Consider the following 16,277-nt stretch of genomic DNA (forward strand, 5'->3'; position numbering starts at 1 on the left):
AAATACACAAATAAATAGATACATAACTAAAATAATAAATAAATGTAGGAAAACACAAATGAATAAATACGTTTTTCAAAATGCTGTTGCTATTTATTCATTTATTTACTTATCTATCTATTTATTTATTTATCGATTAATTCCTCAATGTATTAATTTACCGTCATTGTTTTGGTTTATTTCTTTGTTTATTTATTTCTACATTCATTTATTTATTTGTACTTCAGTTTGTGCCTTTCTTGCATTTTTTTAGACCTTTATAATCTTAATTACATTAAAGTCAGATAAATTACAACGAAAATATTGTAAAATAAAAAACGTTATATTTTTATTCTTGTAGCATGTCCATGGCCTACAAAATATTTTTTTCGCCTTTTGCTCAATTAGAATTTCAACTCATAAAGTGCATCAAGGATGACAGCTGGATCTGCCCCTTATAAAATGTTTTTGAGTGGGTGCCCTGCCATAAAAGGGATCAATTATGATCCCAATTTAATACTTTGGCCTTTTGTCATCTTCAACTTTTATTGAGCTCTATAAACCTGACTTTACATGTAGTCGGCTTTGAATTCACACACATTCATGTCTGTTGAGGAGTTGAACGTGGCAAGAAAACGCCTTCATGCATTTATTTTGGAGACAAGTTCTCTACCTCCGGTATCAGCTCGTATATCTGCTGTCTACTTTACGCAGCTCATCCGTCCAATAGGAGCCTGTTATCCCCGCTCATCATCACTACTGTGCCCCTTTATCACCTTGATCAAGTAACATGCAACTTGTTATTACACTTAATTACAACTTAAATATTTAACTGAAAAATCATAATGTTCATGTTTGTTCACATTATTTAATTTCTTTTCTTTTCTTCTTCCTTCCTGGGAAAAATGCGTTCACTTCGATCATTTATCTTTGTAGGGATGAATACAATTGAAAAAAGGGATTAGTATTGATTCATTGATTATCTTTGAGGTGTGTTATCAGGGCAAATGGTTCGACTGCTCACTGTCGATTAACTTTGACAGGATTTAGCTACTCTTTGTTTACTCGAGAGCATGAGTCGGCTGTTTCAATCCCATTCTCACCCACAGAAGCAGTAAAGACACTTGGTTGATGTTTTATTCTGAAGACTACAAAGCTCAAAACAATAAAAGCATTCGACCAATCGGAGAGAGTTGTGTGTTTAAATAGCAGGAAATATAAATGACAAAAGTTATAGCGTCGATTCACATTTGGAAATCAATTTTAAGAAGACACTTTCAACAGTACACTACAATGATAAACGTCTTTTTTTTTTTTTGGCAAAATCCACATCCCTCTTAGAAAACATCTGTCTCTTTTAGCTTGGACACACAGAACATGATGCTGTACTCACTCACTCACTGTAAAACTGTGGACACACACACACACACACACACACATACGCGCACACAGGCATTCTCACGTTGCATATGAGCAATGAAGAGCTTTTTGTTGACAATGCAAACCTTCAAAAATGAAAGTAAAAGTATCATAGTAACTGCAAAAAATGGCAAAAAAATATGTACATCCCTGAAATAAACAGCAAAATCAAACTAAAAGAAAACAATGACATTCTGTGTGCTAATAATTACATGAGCATAGTGCTAGGATTCATCACACAAATTGAAATTCATCACGTTACATGGTCTCTCGTGTTGCCTCTCACAAACCCCCATACAAACATTTCTTAATTCATTCATTATTCTATGAGAATATAGAATGTCTCAATAAATCTGATGGCTTTCAAATTTCAGTCGATAATACTCATGTGTTCATCGCCGTTCGATCATGGGCAGGTACCCGCAGCTACATACACACTACTGTGATTTTAGTTTTTTTTAATAGCGACACCCTTCACCAGCTTGGTCACATAGTTGAAGTTATTTTCCTAAATTCACAACCGATTCATATATATACACACAATTATCAATCCGTGGTCCTCCTTCACAGCCCTGCAGTGACCACAGTAACTGTGATCGCTAGACTACGAACCATCTTTACAATCAAAGGCTCGGGTATAAAAAGGTAAAACGTGAAGTGTCTTTAAAACTCATAGTCCCTTTCAGCCATGTCAATTGCCCAAGCAAACTTCTCCCTCTGGGTTTTGTTGTAGATCTTCTCGATGGGAACGGTCCACTTCTTGCACCTGGAGAGGAGAGGAGAGGAGAGGAGAGGAGAGGAGAGGAAGACACAGTTGGATTAGAGCCTAAAAATGACTCCTTATTATTCATATATGGAAAATTCCATGAAGTGCTCTAGACAGTGAGTCAGATGTCACCAAAGAATCTTCCTCTTCTTTATTACCCAACTCTCTCCATTGGCTGCCAGTTAAATTTAGTATTAATTTTAAGATTCTTTTAAAAACTTGAAAGCTCAGCACAGTCTGGCCCACAGTGATATTACGCAGCTACTAACTCCCTATGCTCCAAGTAGTTATATTTAGTTCTTTTTTTATATTTTATTTTATGCTATCTTTCTTATTTAAATGCAGTAGAAATGTATAAATATTATTATTATTGATATTTTGTTGTTGTATAAAACCTAATATAGCCCATTGTCTTTAAATAAGTTCTATATGTGCATTACACTGAATTTATGATGAAACTTATTTACGCGTAAGAATTCAAGTTATGACTCATAATAATCTCATCCTATCATTTCTTTTCTGAACTTATCTTATCCTTTTGTTTTGATCAACATTCAGCACAGGTCAAACAAGTTCCTTGATCAATGGCTCAGTCCTGTCTAGTGTTTCCCATTCGGCCGTGACAGTGAGTCAGCTTGCATAATACCAGGGCCTCACACTAACCTCACCTGAATGGAATGCACTCCATATTTTAGTTATTGATTACAACTGAGCTTTTCCTGTTATGACACGAAGAAAAGTCTGCTGGGAGGAAGGTCTATTGTGTTACACTGTGGTGACTTTCTGGGACACTCACGTAGAATAGAGCCATCGTTAATGTTCTAAGTACAAATCTGAGCTGTGTCTTCTATGACAAGTCAAAATGTCAGCTGTGAAAAAACATCTGTAGGAGAGTTTGGTTCAAACAGAATTTGGACCTGTTGGTGGGAATTCTGAATGTTGGTTGATTAGATCAAGGCCTTAAATGTTTCCCATTTAACACACCCGAGCTCGATTCTATTATTATGCAGCATGTCATAGATTTTAAATGGATATGAATGAATTATTCCCTGAGAAGTCGGTGAAAATGTGAAGTGAAAAAACGCCCTGTCTCACTTTGTTAAAGAAAGTGAAAGTAAATTCCTGGATCTGCCCCATTGTCAGGATCCATGCATAAATTGAATGGATTCTTTCTTGGCCCATGTCCCATCCTTCCACCAATTTGTCTTGGAAATCTGTTCAGTAGTTTTTCCATAATCCTTCTGACAAACTAACAAACAAACAGGGGCAAAAAAACATCCTTGTCGGTGGTAATAAAATATACCAATCCACAAAATCATATGTACTAAAAATGGAAGAGCTACTGAAAATGGTGGTGATGGGACAGCTCACGTTGGACTGCTAATGAATGATATAAATACAAATAAATATTAATTAATTTGATGAGGTTTATTAACTGTCGAGTCACAAGAACACATTGTTTTTGGCAGCTGAACCTAAACCTTCTATTCTCGCTGGATAATAGAAAAACACGGCAGCCCCGCGACCAATCAGCCCGACTCAACTCAAGTGTTTTCATCTCTGTTACACATATTCGCACACATACTACCACAGACCAGGTTCCCATGCACCACCCTGTGAGGGGGACCCCGTCCCTTACTCTTTACAACCAGGCAAAACACGGAGCATTCCTGTATCCATTGTGCTTGAGGAGGAGGCTCTCCAGAAATAGCTGTGGGGCATGGGTTAGCGAGGGCAGACCACTGTTCCCTGCTCTCTGTGGCCTGGCCCTCCATTCAGCCACAGACAGCACCTCATTGACTTCCCACATGGAGGAAGGAGCGCTGTTTGGGGACGCTCCCTGGTTTTTTAGAAACAAACCTCATTGTTCCTCGCACTCACACGCTTTTCTTCCTCTTATTTTCCTTCTGCAGCCGTTAGCTTTTTTGCTTGTGCTGCTCCTTTTCCTACAATGCAAGAGCATTTCCTGCCTTTCTGTCACCAAGGTAGATATGCAGCCCCCACACAGCCCCCACACAGCCACCCACCCACTCGCCCAGACAAATATGGCCCATTAAACAGTAGGTGGTTTACTCATTAAATGTCACAGGGTTTGTTTTCTACTGTAATGACACTTGTGATGAAATAATGTCTGGTAGTTAACAAACACAGGTAAACAATGTCTATCATAACATAAATACCAGGCGACAGAGATGCGTGGATCCAAATAGTTGAGCTTGGAGGTGCCCAGAGCAATTTGCTTGTTCTCCTCTCTGTCTGTGGCCTGAACCTGGAGCTTCATCAGCTGCTCCTCTATCCTCTGCACAGCTTTACGCTTCACATCCACGGTCCTGAGAGAGACACAAAGACACACACAGGGAGGAATTAACACAGATACAAAAAGAGAGAGAGATATAGAGGCACATGGGAGAGAGAGATGGAGGAAGAATTGAACTAGAATTACCGCACTGCAGCACCAAAATCGAATCAGTCCATCTTTGAGTCCAAGTGAAAGTTTGTACTAAATTTGAAGAAGCTGATCTTAAGATATCATGTTCAGGAAAAACATAAACACTTTGCTAGGCCACTGTGACCATGACCTTTGGCTGCCAAAAATAAATCCAAGATTAAGTGAATGTTTGTGCCAAAAAATTGTAAAAGAATTCCCTCAAGGTCTGTCGGAGATATCGCATTCACAAGGCAGAAATTGTGCTATGTGAGGTAATAGTGACCTTGACCCCTTGACCTTTGGCCATCAAATTCTATTCAGATTATGATCAGATTCAGATCAGAGTGTGAATGTTTGTGCCAGATGTGGTGCCAGATGTGGTGAAATTCCCTTTGGGCATTCCTGATTTATTGAGGTCAAAGCAAGGCGATGTGACCTTGACCCTTTGACCTTTGACCACCAAAATGTAATGAGTTACTCTTTGACTCAAAGTGAATATTCGTACCAAATTTGAAGAAACTCCGTCAAGGCATTCTTAGGATATCCTGAAAACATATTGCCTCCGGCCACTAAATGCCCTAAACAAAATACACTCTGTGGCCTTCTCTCCCACCTGGGATGAGTTAGCAGATCAAACTGTATCTGTCTCAGCAGCGCTCAGGTGTTCTTACTTTTTGCTCTTGTCATCATGTGAAGCCTTGTGATCGGCCTTCGCAGCCTTCAGCTGCTTCCTGGCTGCGGACAGTTGATTTTGTTTCTCGTCAATCTGCAATCACAACAAATCTGCGTCTTCATCGTGTCGACAGGGAACTTTATCTTTCACAGTTTTCCAGGCAGCCAAGATGACACCAAAACATCATTTCCTGTGAGGGGACAACAAAGCTGACGAAAGTTGTAACAGCGCGGGGGGGGTTTACCTTGGTCTGGAGGTTTTGCATGGACTTCTCAAATGTTTTGGGTGGAGCTCTCTGGTGGTTACAGAGGATGGCCACCGCCCGGTTGGCTCGATTGTAGGACAGGATCTTGGCCGGGATGCTGTCATCAGCTGGAGGCCCAACAATAACACAGCAAGGTGGGAGAGGTTTAAAATGACTGGAATTTGAAATCGCTGACCCAAATACTGCTGCTTACGCATTTAAAAACACATTACATTTTCTTCATATACAGTAAATTAGAAGTAAAGTATATTTGTAACTGGAAAATCTATGATTTATTTAATTTGTGTTGGAGAAAGTATGAATTACATTTATATATTTTTGACCCCGTCAGGTATTTTGAGTTGTACATGAGTTTAAATGCTCTATGTTGAGTATTTTCATTACGTGGAGCAAGCAGGTTTATTTGCATGGAGCTTCTTCTTTATTATCTGTCCTCGTCAGAATAAACAGATTGCAATCATCCATCATTCCAAACAAACACAATATGTTGCACCTATAAATGTAAACATGTATAACTGAAGAGACGGATCACTCATAAATCTAAAATTTGATGTTGTGTGATGAATTTGATTTTCATGTTGATAAACAATGCGGCTGTTATGCTAATCTGTAATATTTTACGTTTATGATTGATGTTAACTGGTGGAATCCTCTGTTGAGATTACAGCGATGAGTTTAGTTTCCATTTATGCATTTCAGAAACATTTAAAGACCAATTATTGTCTTTCAGTCTCCAACTGACATTATGTCCAGTCTAAACCTACAATCATTTTAGTCATAAAAACAACATGAAATCGAATCCATCTCATTAAACATCTTAAACATCAATTCCCTTTTTTTTAACTGACTGAAGCTGCTTTCACTCACAGCAGGAAAGTTCCTTGAGCTGCTGTTGCAGGGTGATGGAGGCGTTGTAGGTACGAAACACCTTTGCAGTCAGTCCATCCATCAGCTCCTGCAGGTGTTTATTCAGAATAGACGTCTGTATGACGGGGGGGGGGGGGCAAGAGACAGCAGAGTTGGGATAAGCAGACACAAAATATTCTGATTACAATTCCCTTATAGAGCGAGGCCCTGGAGGCAGATATTCACACGTGGTTCTTACATTCAGTCTGTCGAAGAGGTCGTCCTCCGGCTGCTTGTTCTCCAGAAACAACTGAAGGTTTTTAAAAACCTGTGAGGAAATCAGCAATTATTTACAGAGCATGAAAACACTTCAAAATGAGCTTTGTTCATGTATGCAGTGTCTCATTTCTGCCAGACGAGGGTGCTAACATCAATTCTAAGGAGTAGGTGGTAAATTGTGTGATTGGTGTTTTTTGTATAGACATCTAAATGCAAGTACGGATGCACAGTGGAAGTGTACACAAAACGATAGTGCAAAGGTTTATCGACGAATTTAACGTGAAAATACCACATGTCTAGTGTGTGTGTGTGTGTGTACACTTCAGTAATAGCAGGAAACAGACCACCCTCTGAGGCCCAGCAGGATAAAAGGTTTTAGAGTCTGATCACCTGTGTTTGCAATCATCCTCTTCAGCAAAGTGACTCCTAATCTCATTAACACTAACCTCACACCACTGTCACATGCACCACCCTCATAAAACCAGTGTTGTCCTCTTTCTCCTTCCACTTCTGTCTTTAACGACTCTCCCTCCATTTTCCCTGAGTCCCTCCTGTCTTGTGTCTTACCCTCTTCTCCACGGGGATCTTGTTGTAGTACCGGATGGAGTCTTTACCCAAGAAGTCAAACTCCACCACGTACTCCTGCTCGTCCAGTTTGGGGTAGAGTTTGATGTGCTCCACACGCAGCGAGCAGCAGCCAACGGTGTCCGCAGTCTCCCCTTCCTCCTTTTCGTTTCCAGCCCTCAGTGCCAGCTACAAGGGAAATGCCATACATTTGTGATCTTTATTAAGATTTCGGTGTGAAGCATCGTCTCAAGATTTATTCAATAACGATTAGAGTGAGATGAAAGGAAAACTGTCAATTCCAACAGTTGAGTCTGCACCCACTTCTTGTTCTGTTACTATCTCTGCCAAGGAGGTTATGTTTTGACCCCTGCCCATTTGTTTGTGAGCAGGATTATGAAAACCCTACTGAGCAGATTCCTGTGAAACTTGTGGAGGGACATAGGCCGAGAAATAACTAATTAAAGGAGGAGATCCGGGAATTTTTCTTCTCTTCCTTCAACATTGTGAGATCGGAATGTTTTTTATTTTTTTATATTTTCACCAATTTCTCAAGGAATAATAATTAAAAGTTCGCCAACGTGTATTCAATAGGGAATAAACTGTTTATATGTATCTTTAAAGTTTTTTAGAAATGTCAAAAGAACGTGACAGATTTGGTGCCGGATTCACAGGGACTGTTGGGCCTTGGTACAGGCATCTGCTCAACTGAGAGCCATTAGTATTAGTCTTTTTTATCATTACAGTTCTACAGTGTTCTACTTACTTTGTCTATGAAATACAGCGCCACAGCTCTCTGCCTGATCCTCATCTCTTTGGATTTCCAGTCATCTCTGTATTGGTTTCGGATGCGATCCACACACTTCTTCAACCGCCGGGCGGTCTCGTACTTCTGCCAGTCCTTCTCCCCCTGCACACACACACACACACAGCTAATTATTGTTTGTTAACAGGGGAAAAGTGGCAAAAATAAATATATCCTCACATCAGGATTAAGACAAAACAGAGGCTGGAGACCACGGCTACCTTAATCCTGGAGCTGGGATTCAACATGATGTACTTGATGGAGCCCTGGATGTTCTCCGTCCAAGATGCCAGCCAGGTCACCTTGTTGTCATGGCGAACCTCCTTCCATTTTGTCCCCGCGGGAGGTTTGGGGTGCTTGGAGTCCCTGCAGAGAGGAAGGTAGATGTAAATGGATGAGAAACATGACAGTCCCCCCCCCCCCTCCAGTCTCATCAACCACTCACCCACTCACAAGTATTTTACAGTACAAGGCCCATTCATGCTTACATTCAAACAGCGGCCTGGAAGAGCCAGGGATCGAACCACCGAGCTTCTGGTTAGTGGACAACCCTATTTAAATGCTACTAAAATTAATTTACAATTGAAATTTAACTATATTCTATAGAAGTGTAATAGATCCAGATTCATTATATATTATAAACACTGCAGCTATGAGACAATGAGAAATCTTACTGTAAGGCAAACCCCATTGTGACCAGTGTGTGGGGGTCAACATGTCCTCCCCGAGCAGTGTTATTGTTTGCACACACACACGCAGCAGGACAGGAAGACCACCTCTGACACAGTCCCGGCATGTGCGCGAGTGTGTGTCTGCGATACATCTCATGCCATGTGCATTCGACTGCTGGCATCCCTGTGATTGCATCAAATTAGCTTTTCCACAAACTATTCTCATACACACTGCCCTGGAGGCACGGGAGCGCAGAGATAAAGAAGAAAATGATTCCCTCTGTGAGTAAATAAATGCAACAATTACAACATAACAGAGGATGGAAGGAAAGATAAAGGGATGGAGGAAAAAAGAGGCTGAACGAGGAAAGATGGGTGAGTCTGAATGTGACCTTTTGAAAGAACAACATCCACATCATGTTTGCCCTTAAGGTGTCCCACAACGTTCTTTTCTTATTACCCCACCTACAACAGTATGGCGGGACCAGGGGTAAAAAGTCTATAAAATGGAAATATTCATGGCAGTTGGCCTCAGTTCCCCCTGAGACCCTCAAAGGATAAGCGGTATAGATAATGGATAGATGGATGAATATTCATGGGAGTGAGGCAGGTGACAACGACCGTGATGAGATTACCCACTTGCTACAGTTAATGATGATGTCTTCGGGCCGGATGCGGCGTTTCAGCATGCCCATCTTCGGGTGGTCGCCTCGCCCCCGGAAAAGGCCCGGCGGCTCGATGCGGAAGTTGCCGATCCTCTCCTTGTGGTTGTCCATGACGCAGAAACCGTACTCCTGGAGGAGCCTCTCGTTCTCTTCTTTGTTTTTCTGCGTGTAAACACGAAAGCACAATGAGAGATTTCATGATGCGTTCAGGAGCCGGGCGAGTCGAGCATGAACGCACGTCTACCTGCTTCTCTTCTTTTGACATCTGTTTCCTGGCTTCTGATTGGGCCTTGAAGTACTCGCTCATCTCACTGAAGTTGCACTTGTTCAGGTCAGTGATCTTTGACTTCTCCTCTGATGTCATTTCCTAAAATGAAAGGGAACATGTCTGAAGCCCAATTTAAATGCTTGACCTGCACATCGGTACATTCTGGCACAAGTGTTCAAACTGACACGCTTGAATGTGTCTTGTCTCATGTCCTCACCTTCCTCCAGTCCTTGAAGTAGTTCTTCCTGAAGATGTCCTTAGTTGTGTACTCATGCTCCAACATCTTAGAGAAGAACGTAGCCACCTCCTCAGCAGGAGCATTAAGTTTCATAGGCTTACCTACAAATATTTAAAAAACAATACATTAGTGATGAGCAAAGATCATTACAAATATATCAGAACTTAGGTTTTACACACACAGACTCACCATCAAAGTAAAATTTGACTTTGCCGGGCAAGGGCTCGTAGGGGGGTGCGAACACTGGACCTTTATGTTCAAGGAAGCGCCATTTGGAGCCGTCGGTGGATCTCTCCTCCTCCCACCTAATCAAAGAAGTAACAAATACAAACCTCTCACACTGATCTTGGTGTGATTTCCCAAAGCATAAAATGAATAGTTTCCCCCCCAAAATTGATCTCACCATTTCCACTTCTCCTCTTCCTCTTTTTTGGTTTTCTTTCCATCTGTTCCCTTTCTGTCTTTTGTCTTCTTTTTGGGCTTGATGTCCTGAACCAATGGGAGAGAACAGAGTGAACCTGAAGAACATCGGCAGCTGACGTTCCAGCAGGAGAACACGACAACGTATTGATCAAATATAACAGAGAGAAAAAAATAAACCAACCTCATCCTCCTCATCTTCCTCGTACTCATGTTTCCTCTTCTTTGCCTTTTTGTCGTGTTCTGTCTTGACTTTTTTGGGCTTGTATTCAAATCTGCAAACGGTAGGATGATAATCAAATTGTGTTTCAGAACGCAGAGTAATAAATTAAATCTTCAACATAAGTACGGAGATTTAGGATGAATTTGAAGGATACCCACTCTTCATCGTCGTACTCTCGTTTGAAGGACTTGTTGTTTTGGGGAGAAGGGTAGAAGCCGTTGTCTTCCTCGGGCTCGCTCTTAATGACAGCTGGGCTCGTGTTTCTAAAGTCACACATTCGACATATTGAGCTGCTTCATAATGACGTTTATTTCACATCAGAAACACCAAAGTGATGCTGTTTACCTCACATATCCGTTCTCTTTCTCCTTTTTAGGCTTGTCTGTGTGGGACGATTTGATCTGTGGGAGAAGGAGAAAAGTTTATTGGATTTCCTCGTGCGCTGACGATCAAAGTGCACTTGAGCAACGTTTAAACCGCCTGAACTTTTACTCATAATCGGAGTTGATGGAAGGCTGAAGCATCCATTGTTAGTTTTATGGTTTGTTTTCTCATGAGACTAATCTCTGCAAGACTTTGGAATACATCAATAAACACAGGAGTTGAATCTCAACCACTAAATAATTGTGATTATAATAAAAGAAATATTTATTGTCGATGTAACAGAATATTTATTTTAGAAATGGTGATATTTCCACTACGGGGCCTGACTGACTGAACAAACCTTCTCTTCTCTCCTCCTCTCTTTGTCCTTGTCTTTCTCTTTATGCTTCTCCCTGTGCTTGTCTGCGCTGCCGTCGCCGTGCTTCAGCTTCTCTTTGTCTCGGTGTTTCTTCTCGGCGTGCTCCTTGTGTTCGCTGGGAAGCAGAAGCCGCAGAGGTCGGAGATCAGGTGCAAGAGGTCAGACGTGGTCCAGATGCACAGACACAGAAAAAAAAGACGTTATTGACGGTGCGGCAACCACCAGCGGTACAAACTGAAACGTTTTTTTAACACAAACACTGACGGAGCCGTGGACAGCTGCCAGCAGGACGGGCCAATGTCGTGACTCCACTAATATACCGCAGCCCGCAAATATTTCATCAAGACAAAAGAAGAAACCAAAGCAGTGGCCACAGTGTTTCAAATTACAAATGCACTACAGATGTCATTCATAAGAAGCTGATTTTAGGTCTGTGTGATGTATGTTTGCTGATTTAACATGACAGGGCTCTGTAAGCTGCTTTCAGACATGCACTGAACTCTGGATAGTCTCCAGGAATTATCCAGAGGGGCTGTACGTGAGAAGTTAAAACTCTGGAGAATGTCAGAATGAACCCAAGTGAGAACACAGCAGGATATTGTCCGGGGGATTCACCCCGATTGAAAAACCAAAATAATACAAATATCTCAGGATTACAAACAGAGGTGCCAAACATGTAGAAGCACCAAATAAGATGTCAACTTGGAAAGACAAAGAGATTAACGAGCTTTTGACACTAAGGGCCGATGCTAGTGTTTAAACCAAAACATCCGGATAATGTCCGGACTTTTCCGAAGTCCATGTCTGAGAACAGTTTCAGTTTCAATGTAATCAGCAGAACTCGCTGTGATTCTTTCATGTCTGTTGAAAAGCTTGAGTTTCCATGTTTCATCCTGACTGTTTCCTTCTCTATAAAATATTCAGCAAAGACAGGAACAGTCAACAGAATTCCCCACTGGTGAAAACAAAGCCATTGTTGAACATGAAACGTGTTGTGAGATAAGATCCTTTCAGGGGATTTAGGCAACTTCAGAACATCAATTCTGGCTGAAGAAACCTGCATTGGTCCGGTCATCCACTCGGAGTAGAGTCATGTCAATGTAAAACTCCTACCTGTTGCTGTGCTTGATCTTCTCCCGCTCCTTGTCTTTCTTGTGATCTTTGTGTCTGTGTTCCTTGTCTTTGTGCTTGTCTTTATGTTTGTGAGAGTCTACGATACAAAGGAGAGATCAGCTTGTTCAGCATAAAAACAAAAACAAATGAAAGAATATCTTTGCACAGTTTTCTAAATCTTTTCTACATTTAGTTGCCTACAGTCAAAGGTTTAGCTGAAATAAAACGCACTTCATATTTTTCTTCTATATATTCCGTGCTATTGTTGAATTAACACTGCAATTATCCACCAGTGCCCAGCATCACATGGACACAAAGGATTATAAGACAATGGGCCCCTGGGCACAGCCTCGGACAGGAGGCCCCTCCACGCTCCTACACGAGTAAAACACCCAGACTGAAAGTTTGTAGTCATTTGTAATTATTTTGTGTCTCTTTGTAGTTATTATTCATCTATTCATCTCTATCAGTGACGTTTTGCAGGTGAACCATATTCTCAGGTGCCGCAGCTTGTTCGTCCATGAGTCTCTGATTGTTTTTGCCTCATTAAAGAAAAAGGAACTTGATTCTGATAGTTGATAGTTGATAGTAACATTGTTATACATAAGCACGGGGGCCAAAAATTTGTTACAACCACAGGCCAATGTTCAATGAGGGGCCTACATAGTTTTATAGGTGCTGTGGCCATGCAGGCAAGATAATTAAAATATCATTTAAGTATTTTTGGAGTATATGATTTCATTTTTGTTTTTGGAATACAATTTGAATGCAGGTGTCGTTTTTCAATTGAGTGAGTGAGTCTGGGCTTCAGCAGCGTATTATCTTAGATATTTATTAAAAAGATTACAGTGGCTGTCTTTATTTACGGTTTACTGCAAGTGCTGTTGTTAATATTGTTGTCGCTTTTTGAATTTAATTCTTATCAGCTGGCTATTTCTATTAGAATATAATATGTATTTGTGTTGGAAAAGCAAGTCGTTGACTATTGTCAGACATTACAAAGTCATATATATTAAGATTTCCATAAGCCGTGTACATATTGTTACTCACAAGGAATTATGTAAAATATTTGATGCTAACAATAAAAGGAAACCTTCAGCTTTTATTGTGGAGCCAAGTGTTTTTGTTACGCTGCTATTTGCCCACTTCTGCTTTGCTCTTTACTATTCACTGTAATAATCCAACTGTACTGTCACAATATTCATCGTCTCTAATTCTTATCATAACAGAGTCTTTTTTCAGCTGTTATACAACGTTTGATGTATTTTTAATAGAAAGATGATGATATAATACTTGAGAGATATAATCGCTCTCTTACTCTCCGTGCAGCTTCTCAAATACTTGCGCTGCTGCTGCTGCTGTTTTACTCGAGTGTTGATATTAAAAATATTTCCTGCCGAGTGAAATCGCCCCTGAGGGAGAAACCGGTTTGGCTTGATCATCACCTCGTGGCACCCTGTTGTCATGGCAGTTTAATAACGGTGTTACCTGCTATTGTCATGTGAAAACAGTAACACACATCCTGCTAATGAAACCCACACATTGATTACAACCGGAATTCAAGTGAATCTCAACGTTGCAGGAGTAATGTTAAAAGAAAGCATGTTATTTTAGCTTCTCTTCATTGGCTTCCATATAGCATTTTTGAATTGATTTTAAGTTTTTTCCGCGGTAACGTTTAAGACCAATTCCAGACTTGCACTTAAGGACATTTCAGATCTTTTGACACCATATGTGCCCGGTCGTAACCTGAGCTCCTCAGCGAAGGTCCTGCTCACCCTGAGGTGACTGGACCTTTTCTGTCAGGGCTCCCACTCTTTGGAACAACCGGAGGAGATCCGTCCGGCAAACTCCTTATCAATCAATCAAATTTGATCTGCATAGCCCATATTCATAAATCACAATTTGTCTCAAAAAGGTTTAAAATCCTCTGCCCTTAACCTTCAAGCAAGATCGAGGGAAAACCACCAAAAAGACCTATTAACAGGGGTTAAAACCAGAGAGAGCCACATGTGAGGGATCCTCTGCCAGGACGGACAGAATTACAAGGGGTGTATCAATGTTTTAAGTATTTAGGCAAAAGAAAATGTCCGACAGAGATGAAGGGAGCAGTAATGACAGATGTAATGATAGTATAATAGTAGTATATGTGAGTAGGTATATTGTATATCCAAGCAATCTAGTTGTAATCCACTCGTCCTCTTTTTAAAATCTCTTCAAAACACATTGTACAGGTGTGTGTTCTCCTAGTTCTGATCTTAACATCCATTTTAATCATTTGATGTTTTATTTTATCTGGTTTTCACTCTTTTTATATCTGTATCTGTGCTCTATTGTTCTATTATCTTCAAATTGCTTTTTAATTGTTTGTTTTTTAACTATTTCCCCATGTTTGCCTTCAGTTGTTCATGTTGAACTTGTAAATTCCCTTGCGACAGTGTTTTGAAAGGTTCTATTTCAATCAAGTTTATTGTTATTATCATTATTATTAATGCATTTGTCTGTGTGGACAGATTTTTTTAATTTCTGCAAAAAAAACCTATGTATAATAAAGCTCAGGGCAATGTGGATTTTTAATCGTGTGCAACTTTCTTTTCTGTGACTTGAGAGTTTTAAAGTGCGAGGATTCCCTGTTGGACGGATCATGGATGTCTCCCGCACAGATGTGGAGGCAGAGTGCGGCGGATGATGGGTGAGAGGCGGGCGGGGACGAGGCGATAAGCTCCCCCAGCTCTCGCCTCCATATCGCGGCAGAGAGTCGGCGCGCTGGTCGGCGCCCCGGCTGCTTCACCACAGAAAAAGAAAATGGCGCAGAGACTAAGTCCTCAGCCCCAATTTTGCCACTTTCGGCTCCAAAATTCACCGCATCTGCACACACGTACCGCCGGGCTGAAGCGTGCAAAATGAACACGACGCCGGGCCTGTCCGGATCAGCCCCCCGTGTGAAACGTGCGGGGGTCGCAAGTGCACGTTTCAGACCCCCTTTTTGAACAATAGCCGCAAGAGAGTGGAGGAGAAGGGACTTAGTCTCTGGGACGCCATTTCTGTCCTTTTTTGCAAAACTATCAGCAGACACATCACGATTGCGACTGGAAATACTAATCGGTGAGAATAGAAACCCTCATCAGGGCACCTACCGCTTCCTTTAGCTCCGGAATTCACCTGCAAAGTGGGAAAAAGGAGGTTTTTAATGTTTCAATTTTGCAAATGCCGGTAGCTCTGGGGTTATTCAAGTTTCAATAGGCACGGGCATGTCACATAGGGATGCATTTGTTTTTGCTGCTGTAAAAAGCACATGATCTCAAAGTTTTCCCTGGAATTACAAAGATTAAAATGTAACTTGTGACGATCTGAGCCATTATTTCATCAAGATGGTTGATACTTGACAGTTGTGTTATTGCTGAGGAATTCATGCAAACAGCTGCAGAGGAAAAAAGCATATATTACAGACATACCTGAGAGCCTCCGTGTCCGTGATCCCCGCTCATGGTGGATTATTGTAGGTGAGGCAGGTGGACGTACCACAGCAGACACACAGACAGACAGCTGCTCGGGATGTCAGGGTATCGAACCTCACTGTCACTACGGAATGGAGTCCCGATGTTCACCCAGTGCGCATGTCCGCAGGCTCACAGGCAACACGCACGGTCCCATCAGGAACCAGCATCCACAAGGATCAGCCATCAAACCAGTGTGGACACACTCATCTTCTCCGAATTCATCCCTTTGTTACGTTTCTTCCTCCAGGGGCGATGCACGAGAAAATAAAAACGTGGGGCCCTCTGTGAGGCAAGTTTTATTTCTAAAGCACATTTCATAAGAAAAATATAAACATTTTCAAGCAAAAATAAATACATAAAAGAGGAGAGTGAAAGAGGTAAAAGGAATTAAACAGTAACATCTGTATACAAAT

General features: G+C 41.2%; 1 protein-coding gene across 1 annotated transcript; it reads right to left on the bottom strand.

The window, feature by feature from the left end:
• Nucleotides 1-1,102: 1,102 nt before the first annotated feature.
• Nucleotides 1,103-16,027, bottom strand: top1b (DNA topoisomerase Ib). Its single transcript, XM_035158092.2, has 21 exons — nucleotides 15,820-16,027; nucleotides 15,502-15,526; nucleotides 12,365-12,461; nucleotides 11,234-11,366; nucleotides 10,855-10,910; nucleotides 10,668-10,772; nucleotides 10,471-10,561; nucleotides 10,270-10,355; nucleotides 10,056-10,171; nucleotides 9,846-9,967; nucleotides 9,605-9,727; nucleotides 9,335-9,522; nucleotides 8,246-8,390; nucleotides 7,986-8,129; nucleotides 7,223-7,408; nucleotides 6,636-6,704; nucleotides 6,398-6,512; nucleotides 5,510-5,637; nucleotides 5,264-5,358; nucleotides 4,345-4,494; nucleotides 1,103-2,164 (listed from the first exon to the last, which is right to left on the bottom strand). Exons 1-21 carry the CDS (start codon nucleotides 15,850-15,852, stop codon nucleotides 2,062-2,064), a joined length of 2,310 nt encoding a protein of 769 aa, XP_035013983.1. The 5' UTR covers nucleotides 15,853-16,027; the 3' UTR covers nucleotides 1,103-2,061.
• Between the last annotated feature and the right edge of the window lie 250 nt (nucleotides 16,028-16,277).

This window comes from Hippoglossus stenolepis, chromosome 6, assembly GCF_022539355.2.
Source record: "Hippoglossus stenolepis isolate QCI-W04-F060 chromosome 6, HSTE1.2, whole genome shotgun sequence".
Classification (NCBI taxonomy): Eukaryota; Metazoa; Chordata; class Actinopteri; order Pleuronectiformes; family Pleuronectidae; genus Hippoglossus; species Hippoglossus stenolepis.

Excerpts from the sequence above, each read along its gene's own strand:
- top1b (XM_035158092.2), bottom strand. The coding sequence starts at position 15,852 with ATGAGCGGGGATCACGGACACGGAGGCTCTCAG. Across the intron at positions 5,359-5,509 it reads TGCAAAACCTCCAGACCAAG|ATTGACGAGAAACAAAATCA; the intron begins GTAAACCCCCCC and ends TTGTGATTGCAG. Across the intron at positions 4,495-5,263 it reads CATGATGACAAGAGCAAAAA|GACCGTGGATGTGAAGCGTA; the intron begins GTAAGAACACCT and ends TGTCTCTCTCAG.